Source organism: Arvicanthis niloticus, chromosome 7 (assembly GCF_011762505.2).
Source record: "Arvicanthis niloticus isolate mArvNil1 chromosome 7, mArvNil1.pat.X, whole genome shotgun sequence".
NCBI lineage: Eukaryota > Metazoa > Chordata > Mammalia > Rodentia > Muridae > Arvicanthis > Arvicanthis niloticus.
Genome location: NC_047664.1, coordinates 72,468,514 through 72,486,863, shown reverse-complemented (window position 1 = coordinate 72,486,863; position 18,350 = coordinate 72,468,514). Strand labels below are relative to the sequence as shown.

The 18,350-nt window shown below is 37.6% G+C and overlaps 1 protein-coding gene across 3 annotated transcripts in view; it reads left to right on the top strand.

Moving 5' to 3' along the window:
* The window catches only part of Gabra4 (gamma-aminobutyric acid type A receptor subunit alpha4), a 73,302-nt gene extending 55,457 nt beyond the window's left edge, over nucleotides 1-17,845 (top strand). For 2 of the 3 annotated variants that reach the window (XM_034509118.2, XM_034509119.2), the window contains one exon: nucleotides 15,374-15,582. In XM_034509118.2, coding sequence (XP_034365009.1) covers nucleotides 15,374-15,453 — 80 coding nt within the window. In that variant the 3' untranslated portion in view covers nucleotides 15,454-15,582. Of the gene's footprint in view, nucleotides 1-15,373 lie in introns of all 3 variants that reach the window. The other variant, XM_034509117.3, reaches the window with a different exon arrangement.
* The last annotated feature ends 505 nt before the right edge of the window (nucleotides 17,846-18,350 follow it).

The window sequence follows — 18,350 nt, the reverse complement described above, 5'->3', positions numbered from 1 at the left end:
AGGATCTGTGTATCTGTCATTAATAAGAAATGTTACCAATATAATAATAGCATTTGAGTTTTTATCATTTTATCATTTTGTCATTTTATCATTTTAAGTGCTTGTGTTCCTCACTAATATTTCACCACTAATAACTCTAATACTTATTCTTCTCTCCAGTATATGCAGGACACATGTCAAACAGACATGCTAAGTTCCTCCAAAGGATACAAGTAGTGTCTAGTAGAGTCAAGGTGTGTCAACCTTGTTTTATAATCTGTGGTTCTGATATTAATTTTTTTCACAGCCAATATGCTATCATGTAAAAATACCAAGGACGCTTGATAGCTTTGAAGTTTAGGATTTGTTTTGTAGGAGTTGGTAGAGAGTCTACTTCCTTTGCTGCCTCCCGAATGTTTGTGTCTTCTACTTTCCTGCTTGCCTGGCTGAAGTGGTTATCTTGGTAGTATACATTAATGCACTGATGAGCCATTTGCCAGAAATTGAAACTCAGCTACTGGTTCAATTCATGCTAAATTTACAGTCTGCCTTTACGGAAGTGCAAAATTGGCTTTCTTGTCACAAAGTGATAGAACATGCAAAATAGACTAATACCTTATTTTCTAGCTCAAGTCAGATTAGCTTAGGATCATAGAAAGTTTTTAGAATTTTTTTCCTTTCAGATGAACAGCTGTTCCAGCACGAGAGGCTTATTAAGTCCTGAATGATTTTGATAATGCCCCATTGGAAATTGCAGCTGATACCATGGGGCTTACCCCTTAGGACAAGTAAATTTATTTCCTGGAAAAGATCCCAAATGACTTAAGCTATTTGATACTGTAAGCACTATGAGGTGTCATGGAACCACATGAATTTGTTGTATGTACTTAATATGCTATTTGACTGTAGATAAAGTAGATTTGGACCACATTTTGGTAGCATGATAATTCAACCTCTGCCTTCTGAACAAGTTACCATGCTTCAGTGTATAAATTGTAATGGATGTAAAGTATAGCGGTTACGTACACACTGTGTTGTGGCATCTGCTTGTCACACCAGCACTGTGAAGTGTGAGTCAGGAGGATCTAAGTTCAAAGGCTAGCCTCAGTTATATAGTAAGTTCAAAGCCAGCCTGGGATATGGTAAAATCTTGGGATTTTTTGTTGTTTGTTTATTTTGGGGGTTTTGGGTGTTTGTTTGTTTGTTTGTTTGTTTGTTTTTGAGACAAGGTTTCTCTGTGTAGTCCTGGCTCTCCTGGAGCTCACTCTGTAGACCAGGCTGGCCTCGACCTCAGAAATCCACCTGCCTCTGCCTCCCAAGTGCTGGGATTAAAGGCGTACACCACCACCGCCCAGCCAAGATCTTGTTCTTAAGAAGAGATAATTTATACAATAAATTATTTTATAAGTCACCTTCTGCGGAATATGCCTGTGTATATGGACTTGACTTACCCATAAATTGTTTCACATGTTGCTGAATTTCATTTCATATGTAACTAACCTGTTTTGAGACTCATTTTCCAGTCTGAAAGTAAGGATGTTACTGATTTAAAGCTCTCTCTGGGTTACAAACAAGAGTTGAATATCTGTCAAGCACAGACACACTAAGTTCCCCCAAAGTACACAAGTAGTATCTAGTAGATTCAGAGTGTGTCTACCTGGATTTATAATCTGTGTTTCTAACATTAATTTCTTCAGCAGCTAATATACTATCATGTAAAAATGACATTGTTGCTTGATAGCTTTGAGGTTTGGGTTTATTTTGTAGAACTTGACACTTGACAGAGTGAACGATCTCTTGCACCAGCTTTACTGTGTTTTGTATAGTAAATCTCTAAACTTTTTTTTTAAGTGCTGTGATGAAATGTGATCATCCTGAGTGAGGCCACCCAATCACAAAAGAACACACATGGTATTCACTCACTGATAACTGATTAGCCCAGAAGGTTGCAATACCCAAGATGCAACTCACAGACTACATTGAAGCTCATGAGGAAGGGAGACCAAAGTGTGGGTACTTTGGTCCTTCTTACAAGGAGTAACAAAATACTCAAGGGAACAAATATGGAGACAAAGTGTGGTACAGAAACTGAAGGAGGGGCCATCTGGAGACTGTTCCACCTGGGTATCCATCCCATGTGCAGTCACCAAAGGTAGACGCTGACATGGATGTCAGGAAGTGCATGCTGACAGGAGCCTGATATAGCTGTCTCCTTAGAGGTCTGCCAGAGTTTGACATATTCAGAGGTAGATGCTCACAGCTAACTATGAAACTGATCATGGGGTACCCAATGGAGGAGTGAGAGAGAAGACTGAAGAAGCTGAAAGGGTTTGTGGCCCCATGGGGAGAGCAATAATACCAACCAAGCAGAGCTTCCAGGGTCTAAACCACCAGCCTGGGAGCACAGAGGGAGGGACTCATGATTTCAGCTGTATATGGAGGGGAGGATGCCCTTGTGGGGCATAGGTGGGAAAGGAGATCCTTGGTCCCATGAAGGCTGGATGCCCCAGTGTGGGGGAATTTGAGAGTTGGGAGTGAGTGGGGGATGAGGGCACATCATAGAAGCAGGAGGAGGGGAGATAGGATAGGGGGTTCCTGGGCAGAGGCGAAATGGGGTAAGGGGATAACATCTGAAATGTAAATAAAATATCCTATAAAATAAAAAAAATAAAATTAAAAAAAAGAATTTGTTAGAGCACATTTAGAAGAAGCTTGTCTTAGGAGTAACATGCAAGAGTCTTTATCAGATACAGAAAATACAGATTTTGAGTGGTGACTTCAATTCACCATTTTAAAAAAAAAATCAAAACTTTCTTCAATTAAGCAAAAAAAAAAAAAAAAAAAAAAAAAAAAAAAAAAAAAAAAAACCACCACCAACAACAAAAATCACCACCACCACCACCATCATCATCATCAACAACAACAAAAAAAAACTTCCTAGTTGTTTATGATAGTTCTGGTCTTCAGTCCCAATATTTATCAGACTAGGATTTTGAATATGAGGTCGCCTAGCACTGTGTAGCAAGATCTGTCTCTAGAAAACAAAAACGTGGGACAGGAACAGAAAAGAAAAACTTTACTTAACTAAATTGCTTTTGTTGCTAAGGTAAAACTTTCTGCAGAACAAGTCATCTGAATGCAGTCCTATTTATAAGTATGTAGGCTGGAGCATAGGGAGTCTATGTCGTATAGGATATATACACATTTTATGATAATCGAGTAACAAAGACAGCATATTTTGAGTGGGAATAAGACCAGGAAGCAGGGTTAACAAACCATTTTTATACACACTGGAAAGATGTATTATCAACCTGAAGAGGTAATTATCTGGGAAAGAAAGACTTAGAATTGGCATTTATTCTATATTCAAAACTACACACATGGGCTGGAGAGATGGCTCAGTGGTTAAGAAAGAGCATTGACTGTTCTTCCAGTGGTCTTGAGCTCAATTCCCAGCAACCATGTGACAGTTCACAACTGTCTGCAACTCCAGTTCCAGGGAATCTGACACCCTCACACACCAATGCACTTATAATAAAAATAAATTAATTTAAAAAATAACCCAAAAATCTACATACAGTTGAATTTAGATCTGAAAAAAACATGCTGTTTGCTAACTTCACTGATTCAGCTGGATTGTGTAGATATAGTTCAGGAAAATGCACTTGTGCTTAAAATGGCTCCTCAACATATGTATTTACCGTTTCTAACAGACTCCGAAAGTGGTTAAGAGTATCATTTGGAATTCAAATTATGACTCTAAATATTTTAACTGAGTGACTCTGGAAGATCTTCTCACCATTACCCTGACTTGGAGGACTAAAGCAGTAATACAATTCCATGAGTCATAGCAACAGGCTGAAATTTCTTGTAAACTTTATTCAGTGCATCTTGACCCGTAGTGCGGTCTCAGTAAATTGTAGAGATCTATGCTGGTGAAGATCCAATGTTTCTGTCTGGAAAGTGCTGTTAGTAGATATTATTTTGAGTAGAATGTACACCATGGCCCAAAGTGTTTATTTCAATGGAAAAATAAGACAGAAAAGAAAGAGAGATTTTGGAAAGTCAAGAGCACTGAAGTTTTCATTCTCAAGCAGAAGTTTTGTTCTTTCTCATCCTTCTATTACTGAAACAAATCTTTGAAATTTGTTCCTGTCATGTCCAGGTGCCTTCTTCCCTTATTCCTGAGCCCCTCTTAGCTTCCATCTTTAATATCTTAGCCTAACTGTCACATTGATCAGGACTCCTTTTCAGCTCAAAGGTGAAGCAATGCACCTATGATTCGCACATTGGAGTTTATTTATGGTATTTACTTATTATCATGATGTATAATAATTCTTGGGTAAATTTTTTAGGACTTAAATATTTCTACACTTTGTTCCTCCTATGTCCAGGTAAATAGCTTGAAGAAAAATTAAGCTTTCTGTAAAAAAAACTTACAGACTTAATCAATAAATGATTTTAGTCAATGTCTTCAATGAGGAATTTTTGGTTATTACATTAATTATAGATCTTTTATAAAAAATTTCCTAGATAGTAATATCTAACAACAGATGAAACATGAAGTTTGTCTATTTTTCTTTAAAAAATACTTTGTTAAAAGCATATAAATATGTAGATGACAGAGATTTCAAAGAAATTCAATATGCAGCTTATTTCATCAAAGACATCTTTATGTTCATGACTATTCTGTTATAAAGGAATATGCCAGGTTACTGGGGGTTTTGTCTGTTTTTTGTTTCATTTTGTCTTGTTTTCTGCTTATGTGTGCTGGGGATCTGGTCTTGATGAATAACTGTTTTCTAGACAATACTCCTGGTGTCTGTTGACGCAGATAAAATTGTGACTCAGACAATTGCTATGACAGCTTCCTAAAGGGTTGGCATAGCCCTGAGTCTTTCTGAATATTCATTATAGCACAGTTTCATTATGATCAAACTATATCAACTGTACATGAAGAATAAAACTTGTATAAATAGTGCATGACTTTTAATGTAATTTGGTAAATATTCTGAGGCTGCAACAAATTATTTTCATAATTTGATTATGTTGGGCTAAAAGAGTGACTTTACTCGACCTTCCAGTTTTTCTTTTGAAAACTTAGATTCCACATTTTCAGATTAGATATTTAATTTGTATATGAAAGTATATATATGCATATGTATATGCATATATATATATACATATATATGTATATATATAGGACTGGGGTATAGTGAGAATTTTGGTTTCTTTGAAAAAAAACACAGAAATATTATGGGAATGTGTGTTTATTTTAATCTAAGGTATGGGATATGAAGCTTCTTCAAATTTCCCATAGCAGCTGACTATGATTTGCCCCATTCAGGGGTGTGATTATGCCAACTGCATATGTTTTCTGTGGTTCTGAGGACCCTTCAAAGGGAATAGAAATGCTAGGTCCCCAAGAGGCGATGTTGTTCTTGGCTGTTGGTTGGTTGTTGGTTGGTTGCTGTTGGTCACAGTTTGTTTATCATTTACAAAGAAGAAAGAAGCCAAAATTAGATATCCTGCTAGCAGAGATCAAACTTGCCTGGGGGAACCTGATTCTTCTAATCAACAGGAAGTAGTCTAAGGATAATGTCGCCCCCTTCCCCCTCTATCCTCTCTGTCTCCTATCTAGTCTTAGGGAGTTGAAAAAGTGGAAGGAAATGGGCAGAGAAGGGTAGAAGAAAGAAGAACTCACAAGGTAGCCAAAGTCTGGGAGTGTACTTAAGAGCACTTGATAGTCAAGCAAGAAAATCTGAGCTGAAATTCTTAATACCTACATAAAAGCTGGCCATGGGCATATATACTTGTAACTCTCAAGTTTGGACTATGGAAACAGTTCCTGGAAACTCACTGGATAGCCTATCCCAAACATCAAGCTTAAGGTTCAGTGAAAGACCCTGTCCCTCCAAACAAGGTTGAGGTTCTTGAGTCTTTATGGTTTCTGTGGCCTCATAAAATGAAATTGGCAATGTTTTTTCTGTTTATATTTTGTGGAATAATTTGATATTATCTATTCTTTTAGAGTCTGGTAGAATTCTGTGCTAAAACTGTCTGGCCTGTGCTTTTTATTGTTGTTGATTTTGGGGGTGGGGATTTTTAATGACTGGTACTACTATTTACTTATAAGTTATAGGTCTTTTTAAAATGTTGATCTGATCTTCATTTAACTTTGATAAGTAGTATCTATCAAGAAAATTGTTCATTTCTTAGATTTTCCAATTTTGTGGAATACAGGCTTTTGACATATAACATCATTCTTTGGATTTCTTTGGTATCTATTGTTCTGCCTCCCTTTTCATTTCTGAGTTCATTAATAGATATTATTTTTTCTCCTTTTACTTATTTTGGATAAGTGTTTGTCTATCTGGTTGATTTTCTCAAAGAACCAACTCTTTGTTTTATTGATTCATTATATTGTCTTCTTTGTTTCTATTTTATTAATTTCATCTCTCAGTTTGATTATTTCCTGGATCTAATCTTCTTAGGTGTATTTGCTTCTTTTTGTTACAGAGCTTTCACGTGTGCTGTTAAGTTGTGAGTATGAGATCCCTTTAATTTCCATTTTTCCTTTTATTTATTAATTTTTCATATACTAACTACATCTCTATTGTAGTTTTCTCTCCCTCTTTCTTCTGCCTCCCATTTCCTCCAGATCCATCCCCTTTCCCCACCAGGGAGAGAGAGGCCAAATACAGCATAACAAGGTAACAAGCTACAATAATACCAGGCACATATTCTTACATCAAGGCCAGATGAGGCAACCAAATGGGAGGAAATATGTCTCAAAGGCAGGCAAGAGTCAGGGACATCCCTTGCTCCCACTGTTAGAAATCCCAGAAGAACAACATCAAGTTGCACAACTATAACATATATGCAGAGAACCTAGATCAGACCCATACAGGCTCCCTGATCTCTGTGAGCTCACATGAGTTCCAGTCAGTTGTTTCTCTGGGCTTTGTTCTTGTTGTGTTTTTGAACCCTCTGGTTTCTCCAATTCTTCCTCTGCTCCTCCACAGGACTCCCCAAGCTCCACTCAATATTTGCCTATGAGACTCTGCAACTGCTCCCATCAGTTGTTGGATAAAGTCTCTCCTATCTTTCTGATGTTGAATATAGTAGTTTCCAGTCCCAGTACATCTTTCATGCATGAAAGAAGTTTGGTGGCTAGATTGGTTTCCCAGTCCCACCACTTGAGGCCTTGACTGGGTACAGAGAATGTCAAGTTCAGGCTAAATGTCTCCCATTACTACAAGTCTTACAAAATGTGAACCTCATAGACTCCTGGAGCTTCCATTGCACTAGGTTTCTACCTTGCCCCTGAAATGCCCTCAATTCTCCCAGTATTCTCTCTGCCACCCCCTACTCAATTCCTCCTATTCCTATGCCCTTCTGCCCCCAGTCTACACTTGAAATCTATCTATTTCTCCTTACCAGGGAGATCCTTGCATCCTCCAAAAGTCCTCCTTATTACGTGCCCTCTCTGGGTCTATGGATTGTAGCATGAGAATCCTTTTTCTTTACAGCTAATATCCACTTATTTGTGAGTACATATCATGTTTCTATTTCTGGGTCTGGATTACCTTACTAAGGATGATTTTTTTTCTAGTTCCATCCATTTGCCTGCAATGGATGTCACAATGTCATTTTTAAACAGCTGAGTAATACTCCATTGCATAAATGTACCACACTTTTAAAATTCCATTCCTTGGTTGGGGGACATCTGGATTATTTCACGTTTCTGGGGAGAAATTGGAGAGAATTCATACTAGCAACAGCACACCTGAAAGTTCTAGAACAAAATCAAGCAAACACATCCAAGGGAAGTAATGACAGAAAATAATCAAACTGAGTACTGAAATAAATAAAATAGAAACAGAATAATACAGAGAATCAATGAAACAAAGAATTAGTTCTCTCTAATTGTTTTATGTAGGCATTTAGCTCTATGAACTTTACTCTGACCAACACTTTCATTGTGTCCCATAAATTGGGTTGTTCCTTCAGTTTCATTGAATTCTAGTTAGCATTTTCTTTTTCTTTCTTTCTTTCTTTCTTTCTTTCTTTCTTTCTCTTTTCTTTCTTTGCCTCTTTTTCTCTCTCTCTCTCTCTCTCTCTCTCTCTCTCTCTCTCTCTCTCTCTCTCTCTCTCTCTCTCTGTCTCTCTCTCTCTCTCTCTTGCTCTCTTCTTTCTACTTTGACCCAATGGTTATTCACTAGAGAGTTATTCAGTTTTCATGTGTTTGTGAGCTTTCTGTTATTTCTGTTGTTGTTGAAATCCAGTTTTAATCCATGGTAGTTTGATAAGATACAGGGGTTATCTTCATTTTTTGATCTGCTGAGACTCGCTTTGTAACTGAGTATGTGGTCAATTGGGAGAATGTATACTCTTTTTCATCTACACATCTTTGCTTGCAAATTTTTATTGCAATGACTCATTGGTCTGGTAGGAGGTCTCTGGCTTCTGCTACTCTATCAGTACTAGAACCTCATTGAGACTCCTCTTCCATGTTCTGTTGTTGCCATGTGTCGTGAACATCATTCCTCCATCTCTCCTGATCCCACACTCTCAGGGCTGGCTCATCAGCAACACCCCACGTATTGCCTCTGCTACTGTGGCCAGCTCTACCCTACTAGTCAGGTGAGGTGCAGGGCACATACACCTGAGTGCTGCAGCAGGTGAGGGGCATTGATAACTCTCCTACTCTTAGGACTCCAGGGCCAGGTCTCCCATCTTCTGCAGGTGGTCAGGGTTAAGGGAAGAGGAGGGTATCTTTCCCTTTTCCATGCCACAACAGGGGAGAGAAGTGACAGGACCAGCTCTCTCAAACTCATATCCTTGGGGCTGGCTCACCTGCAACACTTACAAAGGGTAGGCAGATCTCCCAAGTACTACAGCTGACTAGGGTGAGGTCAGCTCTCTTTATCTCACACCTCCAGGTGTCAGTTCCCCCATGGTGCTCAGGCATGGCCTGGGACCAGTTCTGCACAGTTCTCAAATATCAACATGTCTCTAGGTGGCATCCCAGACTCAAAATGTCTGCCTGGCCTTTGGTGGTAACAGACCCCTGCTGCTACAGGGCAAGGACCCAGATGTGGCTTCTGGTGGCAGCAAAGGCCAGGACCCCACCATGGTCCCAGGTGGCATCAGACTGTTCTTACTACCAGCTGCTCACATCAGGCTATTCCTCGCTATCCTCGACTCTTCAGTTCTGGCTCTATTCACTGTGCCCACATCCTTCTGTGTCTTGTTCTCTTCCATTTCTCTACCACATTCTTACTTTTCTTAGCGGCACCTGGGATTTCTGAGTGTCTGGGATTGTCTCGGGATTGGTCTCAGGAGTGCCCTGCTTGTGCATCATGACACATGGCAGGGATCACTTCAAGTATGATCTGCCACCCCTCCCAGGCCTGCAGAGTGCCTGACTGGTGGTCATCTTAGGCTAGCTTCCTATCCAGGCCTATGATTCAAGTCTGATGGTTGTCTGGGCCTTGCTCCTTGCCCAGGCTGGCCTGAGTGGTCCCACATGAATGTCATTTGCCTTGGGCTCAGTCCTGTGGGCCCATGGTTCCAGGACAGGTCCTTCTAGTCTCCAGCTAGTTTTCTGTTCTGGGAGCCCATAGGAATTTGAGGAGGGAAGAGTTTAAATAGCAGGGATTAAGCTATTAATATTTGCATTTATGACTTTCTTTGATGCCTGTTGCCTTCCACTGTCCTATATCTGTTGACCTCATCCCTTTATTCTTTTGAACACTATAACTGAAATAAGAAGGAAAGGAAAGAGTTAACTGTAAAACACCAGAGAGCTATGTTCACTGATCTAATTATTTTTAATATTGAATTATATTTAGAGAGTGGTCTAGCTAGTCTGGAATTGTAACTTAATGCTGCCCTGTCATAGTATTATGAAGTATAGTTTTCTGAGGGAACATGGGTTATAGCTGTATTCCAGCCAGTTTTGTTTTCCTGATAACTAGAATTTAGGTTTTACCAGTAACTTACAAAACACCAAAGAGACAAGGGTCTGATACAGTTGTGCAACTATATATAACTTACACCTTGATATTTGTTGGTACAGTTTTCCTACATGGAGCTTGGCATTGATTGTGATGCTTGAGTTAGCCAAAGCCTGTGAGCTTCGTGTCAGCTGTGAGAGAACCACATCATTTTTATTGTCTTTGTTGCAGTGTGCTTCTAGTTTCCCCAAATGGCGTGTTGTATTTGCTTTGCACATAAGTTAATTCACATCTTTACCATCAATGCAGTTTTGTATTTATTCACATTTATTTCTTATCCGACTACCAACATACTTTCTTTGTCTCACTTTACAAGAGCCTATTCACTGTTTTAATATCCATCTGCTTTTCTAATTCTTTGTTTAAAAATTATAGATCATTAAAATATCTCCTAAATTTTTATTTATTATAATTAATCATTTCTGATTTTTTTTGTCCACAGATTCTTTGTATCTGACCTCAGAGATTAAAAATCTGTACACTATCTAGTTGATGTCTACTGCATCCTGGGTTTTCTCTTGAGTACCTTATATGTATGGTCTCATTTATTCAGTATGAGAAAAAACACATTATTAATCTGGTTGCATGAAGGAGTCTGAGGTTTTGAGAGATTAAATAACTTGCTACCGTATCTATAAAATAACAGACTATATATACTGGAATTCAGCTATATCTGGACTGAGGACTGAAGTCCTAACCAGTTAGCCAGTGTTTAAAAGAAGAAAACCAGATCACATAAATAACACATGAACTGTTTACAAATACAGTTTAAGAGTGTTTGACTGCCTTTGAGAGTATTCTTATGAACACTTTAGATGACTACAGTATGATATTACCCCATTGCTTCATTGAATGAGACTCCCCCACCTCAGTGTTTGGATTTTGGGAAAGCTAACTAGGTTTGCTTTGCCATTTTCCTTCTCTGGGATAAATTGGCACAACTGATAAAACAAAACAAACAAAAACCAACCCCAGACATCATTCTGGAGACATCCACTTTACTAAGCTGAGAATTTCTGCTCTGATTGCTCAAGTTGCCAACACAGAGCTTCTCTCACTGGGGACACATATAATATATAAAATGCTTAGGAATAAAAAGAAACACCAGTAATTTCTCTGAAACAAAATTGACCACAAAACCACTTATCTCAGAGAAATCCTAGTGTTTCAAACCCTCAGATATGAAACAGACAAAATAAATTGTCAAAGATCTCAGGAAGCAGTTGGTTAATCCAAATAGATGATAGATGTTTGTTCCAGTCCCTGGTATTGAAGATAATATTTTGTAGCTTATGGAAATTCGAATATTGGATTAAATGCTAACACTGGGAGGAAATGAAATATAATAAATTGGGAATTCAATGTTTTCATTTTTACATTCTGGAGCTCAATATGTGATAGAATCCCTTGGTAACTATTTATGAAATATTTAGCATGTTTATTTGGAAGTGATGTTTTTAATTTCTGTATGAGAGAACTTTCTAAAACCACTATTGATAGATTTTAGTTAATCATCTCTGGGCATATTTGTAGTGGCTCTGCCATACTTATTTATTTCCTTCTAAAATGAGACTTGTGACCACCCTTGAAACCCGCTCTAGTAGCCTTGAATAAATGTCTTTACATTATTTGATTCTTATTTTGTATGTATCTGACTCATTGATATTCTGGAAGATAAACCTGTTCATTATTAGCCTTGTTAGTTTTTAATTTAGAAGTGCAAAATTACATTTTATTAGACTTCATTAGCTTCTCTGGCAAAGAATATGAATGGAGCTGGTCTCATTCTGCAAACCTAATCTTTGTAACTTTACATCTTCACTGTAGAGTAATAAGTTGAGATGAATTTTATTTTATTTTTTTGAGTTAAAATACTTCTTCAGAGATTTTGCCAGATCATATGCATGAATGATGGATTGCTTGGATCTGATCCTATTTTCTGCTTGCTGCTTAATTTGTTGGTCGTGTTTGAATCTGTCATCTCCCATCTCTGTCCCACTAAGTTGTTTGTTTTTTCCCTTTAGGCTATTGTGACTAGTGTTAAAAGGATTTCAAATTAAATCTTTTTTTTATTCAAATTATGCTTAGGTCCTTGTTGGAAACTACTGTGTGTTTGTAGAATGCTAATAGAAGTCTCTGAACTCTATGTGAATCAAAATCACAGTGACTGACACTTCATTTGTTCCAAAACTTGACTTCAATACCAATATTTTTTTCTAGTTAGTCCTATTCTGGAGAGGAATGGATTCCTCAGTACTTTGGTGGTTTGTCATCACGACTAATCTTTATGTTGCTGTCATTGTTCCTATTTTTTCTTTTGTTTTGTTTTGTCATCCCTTGAATGGTCTCCTGACCATACACTTTTATAACATTGAAAGAAAATATACCATCCTTCTGATTTCCAAGCCTGGAATAAACTTGTGAATGACACGTGTTTGAAGTCCTCCATCACATTTCTGAGTAGAAGGCTATTTGCTACAGCAAATTTAACACAGTAATACTTGGTATGACTTCCAACCAGTCAGGACCTCTGTGCTCCTATTTTCCTTCTCAACAAAGTAAACTGGCACTAAAGTTTCTCCCAGCTGAAAAGGACTGTAATTCCATTTGCCAAGCACAAATGGAATTCTGAAAAACAACACACATCTTGGTGATTTAACAAGCGTTTGACATTTGGCAACAGTACCCCCTGAAGGTCCTCTATGGGTTCTGGATAAAGCAGCCTTTTTATTAGCTTAAAAGGTTGAAAAAACTTCTCCTCATGAGAGAGGTTTGGAAACACCCACTGTCTGAACGCTTACTTTACTAGTGTACAGCTGTTAAACTATTGAAGGAACAATGCTTCCTAGTAAGTCTTGACAATAGTTATGTATATACAATAAATATTTACTTTTGCTTTCAATTCTATGGATCAGTGTGACCTGCTTGTGTTGGTTTAGCTTGCTTAGGCTATTTACGTTATTCTCTTAGCTGGAACAGACACATCAGCGTGTTGTTTGGGCTCAGTGGGGTAAGTGATTATGGGCCAATGCTCTCTTACCCTACAAGTTAAGTTGGATGTTTTCTTTACCGTTTTGGTTGCTTTAAGCTTGATTAATTCAAATCAGAATTCTCGAGGTAGATTTGTATATGACATACTATCATTACCACACTGCAAACTATTGGCTAAAGGAAGATGAAGGCAACTTACGGGGAAATTGACTCCATCTCTTGATGGGGGAGGAGTGTGCATGTTACATGGGGCATGGCTATAAACAAACGCCATGGCTTGGAATCAGTTTTGTAACCAGCTCTCGACAGAGAGTACAGAATTCACAGGACTTCAGAATGTTCTAGTATAAAACTCGTCTAGAGGGAATCTTTAAGAGGCTCTTAAATATTCTTCCACTTTGTTCTGGAGAACAGATAAGTTATTGATCTCAACTTCATCTTCTGATCTTGCTTTTAAATTTCATGAATAATCAGTAGGGCTATTAGAGCTACTGTCACAGTTTAGAACTGGTCATTCCACACACCTCAGCTAAAGCCTTTCTGAGTTGATATTGACACTTGAATAGGAACACTCGTTTTTTATACTTGTGTCTGGGATCCTGTCAAGTACAATTTTCTTTTGCACTTTGTCTTTTTTTTTTTTTTTTTCCTGTCTTGGGGGAATATTTCTTGCTCATCAGCTGTTCATGACTGAACATAACTCTGTTTAGACTTTTGGAGATCTTTTTTCAACCTTTGCTTCTTAAGTGCTTTGTCCTGTAAATGCTAGTTACTGGTAGTCCCCACACATTCTCAAATCATCTGTTTAGTTTCAGGGATCTGCTAATTTTTTTCTGGGTTTTTGTTTTCCTGCACCACAGTATGGAGAGTATCAGGTTAGTTCTTTCTCTCTCAGTGACTCTCATCCTATGTTGTTTGATATCAGTGTCTTCTGATAATGAATTGTTTTGCATATTTTATCTAGGTCTTTCTCATCATTTCAATGAGGAATGAAAATTCATTCTCTGCTATTGTATGATTGGAGTTAGAAATCATTCATCTTTGCGTTTAGCATTAGAGAAAATATGGCTTTCTACACACAACCCAACTTTTTGTGGAAGAAAACAGTACAAAACTATCAAGCTGAAAACAGAAACACACGTGCATACACACACACACACAGACACACACACACACACACACTTCTACTCTATATTCAATTAATAATCCCTCACTTCCTTTTCTCCTCCATGTACTTTCAATTATTTACCTTTCCATTTACTGATTTCTCATGTATGTATAGGTTTGTGTGTGTGTGTGTGTGTGTGTGTTGGTTGTGTGCACATGAGTAGAGATCAGAGAACTTTCCCGAGTCAGTCCTTTCCTTCTGCCACATGGGTTCTGGAAATGGAACCCCAGTCACTGGGCTTGTCAGCAGATGCCTTTACTGGTTGAGCCATCGCTCTGCTCCTGCTTAGTATTTTGTCCAGTTTTACCTTCAATATATTTACTTGCCTTATATTCTTTTTATATTATGATATGTGGGTATGCATAATTTATTCCTAGCAGTAGCATACATACTTCAAACATATTTTGGGGGTGTTTTGATGTGTATAATATGATATAATAAGTTAAAATTTATTATTTTCTATAAAATGGGATCTAAATATAGTAGAGGGAAAGTTCAGGGTACATAATTGTTGTCTTCAGCTTTTAGGTCGATTTTGATTTCAGTTGTCTCCACTGAAATTAGTTGCCATATGTTAGGTTACAAGTTCTCATTAGTTCAGAGGCAATCTGCTTGGAAGAGTACTCTGGAATGACATGAAGAATGTGTTCTGAGCCTCTCCGAGTCTGGTTTCTGGTTTGTGAAACTGCTTTCCTCTGTTTTCAAACTCATTGACCTTGAATCATGATTCACAAGTACACAAGGTATGGAGTGAGCCTTTAAAAAATGTCTAAGTGTGGTACTGAGAAATGTAGTTATAAACATGCCTGTCTCTCCAAAGTGAGATCATTATATATACATATACATACATACACACACACACACACACACACACACACACACACACATTCTGTTTTCAAACTCAACTCATTGACTTTGAAGCCATAATTATAAATGTGTATATGTATATATAATTGATGGTCTCTGTGGCCTCTTTATTTCGGTCACCCATTTCTAATCTTCTTCTCCATTCTCTGGACTTCTCCATTTCTTCACTTTGGCTAGAAATTATTTAATATGGCTAGAAATTAGCAATGACATCTAGTTAAATGGCTACAGAGAATTTTAAAATGGTTATTTTATGGACCCAAGTAACCACATATTTTATCTTTGAATTGTGTACAAATCTATATAAAATTACATAATCAATGTGATTTTTAATGTATCTTTTCAGAATACACATGCCAATTTGAACATGAGGAAAAGAACAAATGCCTTGGTCCACTCAGAGTCAGATGTCAACAGCAGAACTGAGGTAGGAAACCATTCCAGCAAGACCACCGCTGTCCAGGAGTCTTCTGAAGCCACACCTAAGGCCCACTTAGCTTCCAGTCCAAATCCATTCAGCAGGGCAAATGCAGCTGAGACTATATCTGCAGCAGCCAGAGGTCTTTCATCTGGAGCATCACCCTCTCCTCGTGGCACATTGCGGCCAGCTTCTGTGGGGTCGGCTTCTACTCGCCCTGCATTTGGATCTAGACTTGGGCGAATTAAGACAACAGTGAATACGACAGGTGTGGCTGGAAATGTGTCAACCACACCTCCTCCTTCTGCTCCACCACCTTCTGGATCTGGCACAAGTAAAATAGACAAATATGCTCGTATTCTCTTCCCAGTCACTTTTGGGGCATTTAACATGGTCTACTGGGTTGTTTATTTATCTAAGGACACCATGGAGAAATCAGAAAGTCTAATGTAATTTTGTTGCTATAGTAATTTCATAACGATGATGGAAATACAGACTGTCTTTTTAAATGTTTTTAAAGGTAAGTATTCTTTACTAAAATAAAAATTCTATGTAACTTTTTCACTTAAAAAAATATAAGCCAGATATGGAGAGAGGTAATTAATTCTTCAATGGCTAGAAAGTGAACTGTCTTTCCTTATAGAAAGATGGTTTTAAAAGAATCTATTTAGTGTTCAAATTGGATGGAACACAGAGCATTATGGAAAGTTGGAGGAAGAGAACTAGAGCCAGGAGAGATATGTCGTACACACTTTTCATTGAGATTTGAAAAAAACAAAACAAAACAAAAAGACTGTGAATTTTTTTAAATATACCCCATGAAATCAAACAGTCACCAAAGACTTCCCATTGGCACTGCCCTTAACCAGAACTGTGTGCTGGAAGTCATACGCATTGACCTTTGCAGTTCTTCATAGTACCTGCAAAATGAGACCTTCTCTGTTTAACAAAACACTGAGAAGAGGAAAATGGCACAAAACAAACACTGATCGATACAGTGACGCCTCTGATGCATCAATAACAGACAGTGACCAGTGCAAATGTATTTTCTGGCACATAACTGGTCGAACAATACTTAACAGTTGACTTGAAACGTTGTGCTCTCAGCCAAAGTTAAATTCATTGTGTAAATTCTTTTTCCTAGTAAGTCATTCAGTTGTGTACTGTATGCATTTACCCCATAGTTCCTCAGAACCTGGAACCTACTGTGTTCTAGGTGCTGTTTAGAGACTCTTCTAAGGAAGCTCTCTCACCTTTACAAAGACACTTCAATAGTAGGACAGTCAATGCATGTTAAAGAACCATAATTTAGCTGAGGACATGATGTTCTTTAATGAAGGCAATCTAGTTAGAGTCAGACCACATAGCCATCCTATTTGTTTCTCCTGAGCTGACAGAAGAAAACAAAGTTTCTATAGCAGCTTAGAGATAAGTACATGTTAGTACAATCTAGATGATTGGTTCTCAAACTATAAGGAAATACTGATATAGGTTGTTCTGTAGGCAAAAAGTATTATATACCTGAAACATACAAATCTGGGGACTGGAGAACCTAACAGATTATCTGTGTCAAATTTGATGCAGGTCACATAACACAGTTTGCCCACTGTACCAGAATCATCCAAATAAAAGTCTGCACAGGCCCTTTGTCTGCTTATCCCAATAGAGAGCAATATTAGCTGCTGAATTGCTAATGTCCTCACAAGCTTCTGTGCTCATGGCATCTGTAGGTCCGGCATGGTTTGTTTTTTCTGAGCGTTTGATAAGATTTTGTAACCAAGCTACTTTAAAAATTAAAGGAGCAACTAGAAAAAGGAGAGAATAAAAATATCATAGCCTTGGGTGGGATGTCAGTGAGTGTTATGCAATGTATCTGGGTTTTCAAGTACTAATTTTTTCTTTTCATCATGGAGGCTTAAGTCTAATAGAATCTTTGCAGCTTTTAAAAATAGCTCAATCTTGGTTTATATTTTTGGTGTTTCACTTTCAGATTTTTTTTTCTGTATTTCTAACTGTCCTTGATATGTGTAAATGAATGTGTTCTGAGTTTGAGGAAGGGAAACATTTGATAGAAATGTCCATCTTATAGACAGAATGTCTTATTTTCTGGGAGAAAACTATATTGATTAATATGAACTTCTGAGTAACTACATTGGTTTGTAATGGTTGTCCATGATACTTACAAAATTTGAAAATGTCAAATTTTAATTGACCTCCACCTGAGAATTCCTTTTTTTATTTCTAAATATTTCATAGAATTAAATCCACTTTAAAGTTGAAAGATGCTGAAGGCATCTTTACTTATACGTTGATTCTAGAAAATGGGGCCTGGGAAAATCTGTAAATATGTTTATACATTTAATAAAGAGTACTTGTACATAAAAGCTTATAATAAAATTACTTCATGAGTGTGAAAATGTTTTTGGCCTTTGGGCCAATGCTCATAGCTATGATGGGAAACTACCATCACTTTTTATACCAATCCAATGATCGTACTGATTTAGAGAGAAACACTCTTTCTTTTTTTAATCTTCCTATTGTCTTTCTTTTAAAAATGGCATTCTTTCTCTGTAAAATTTAAATACCTCATTGGCATCTTTTAAAATATGCTACCTTTTAAATTTTATGGGTTTTAAATGGATTGAAAAATAACTGACTCTCCCTAGTTTCATAGTTCAAACCTGGGATCCCGTTTTGGAGGGACTGAAGCAGAGGTATGCTATGAGTTTGACACTATGGAGTAAGTTCTAGGACATTCTGAAACAGAGTGCAAACCTGTCTTCAAACAAAAGAACAAACAAAATCCCAGGTGAATAAAGAATAAAAAAATAATACATCAAAGTGAACTCCCCTACTCTTGGGCTGCGAGATATGGAAGAGTTAAAGACTACCACAGATAACATTC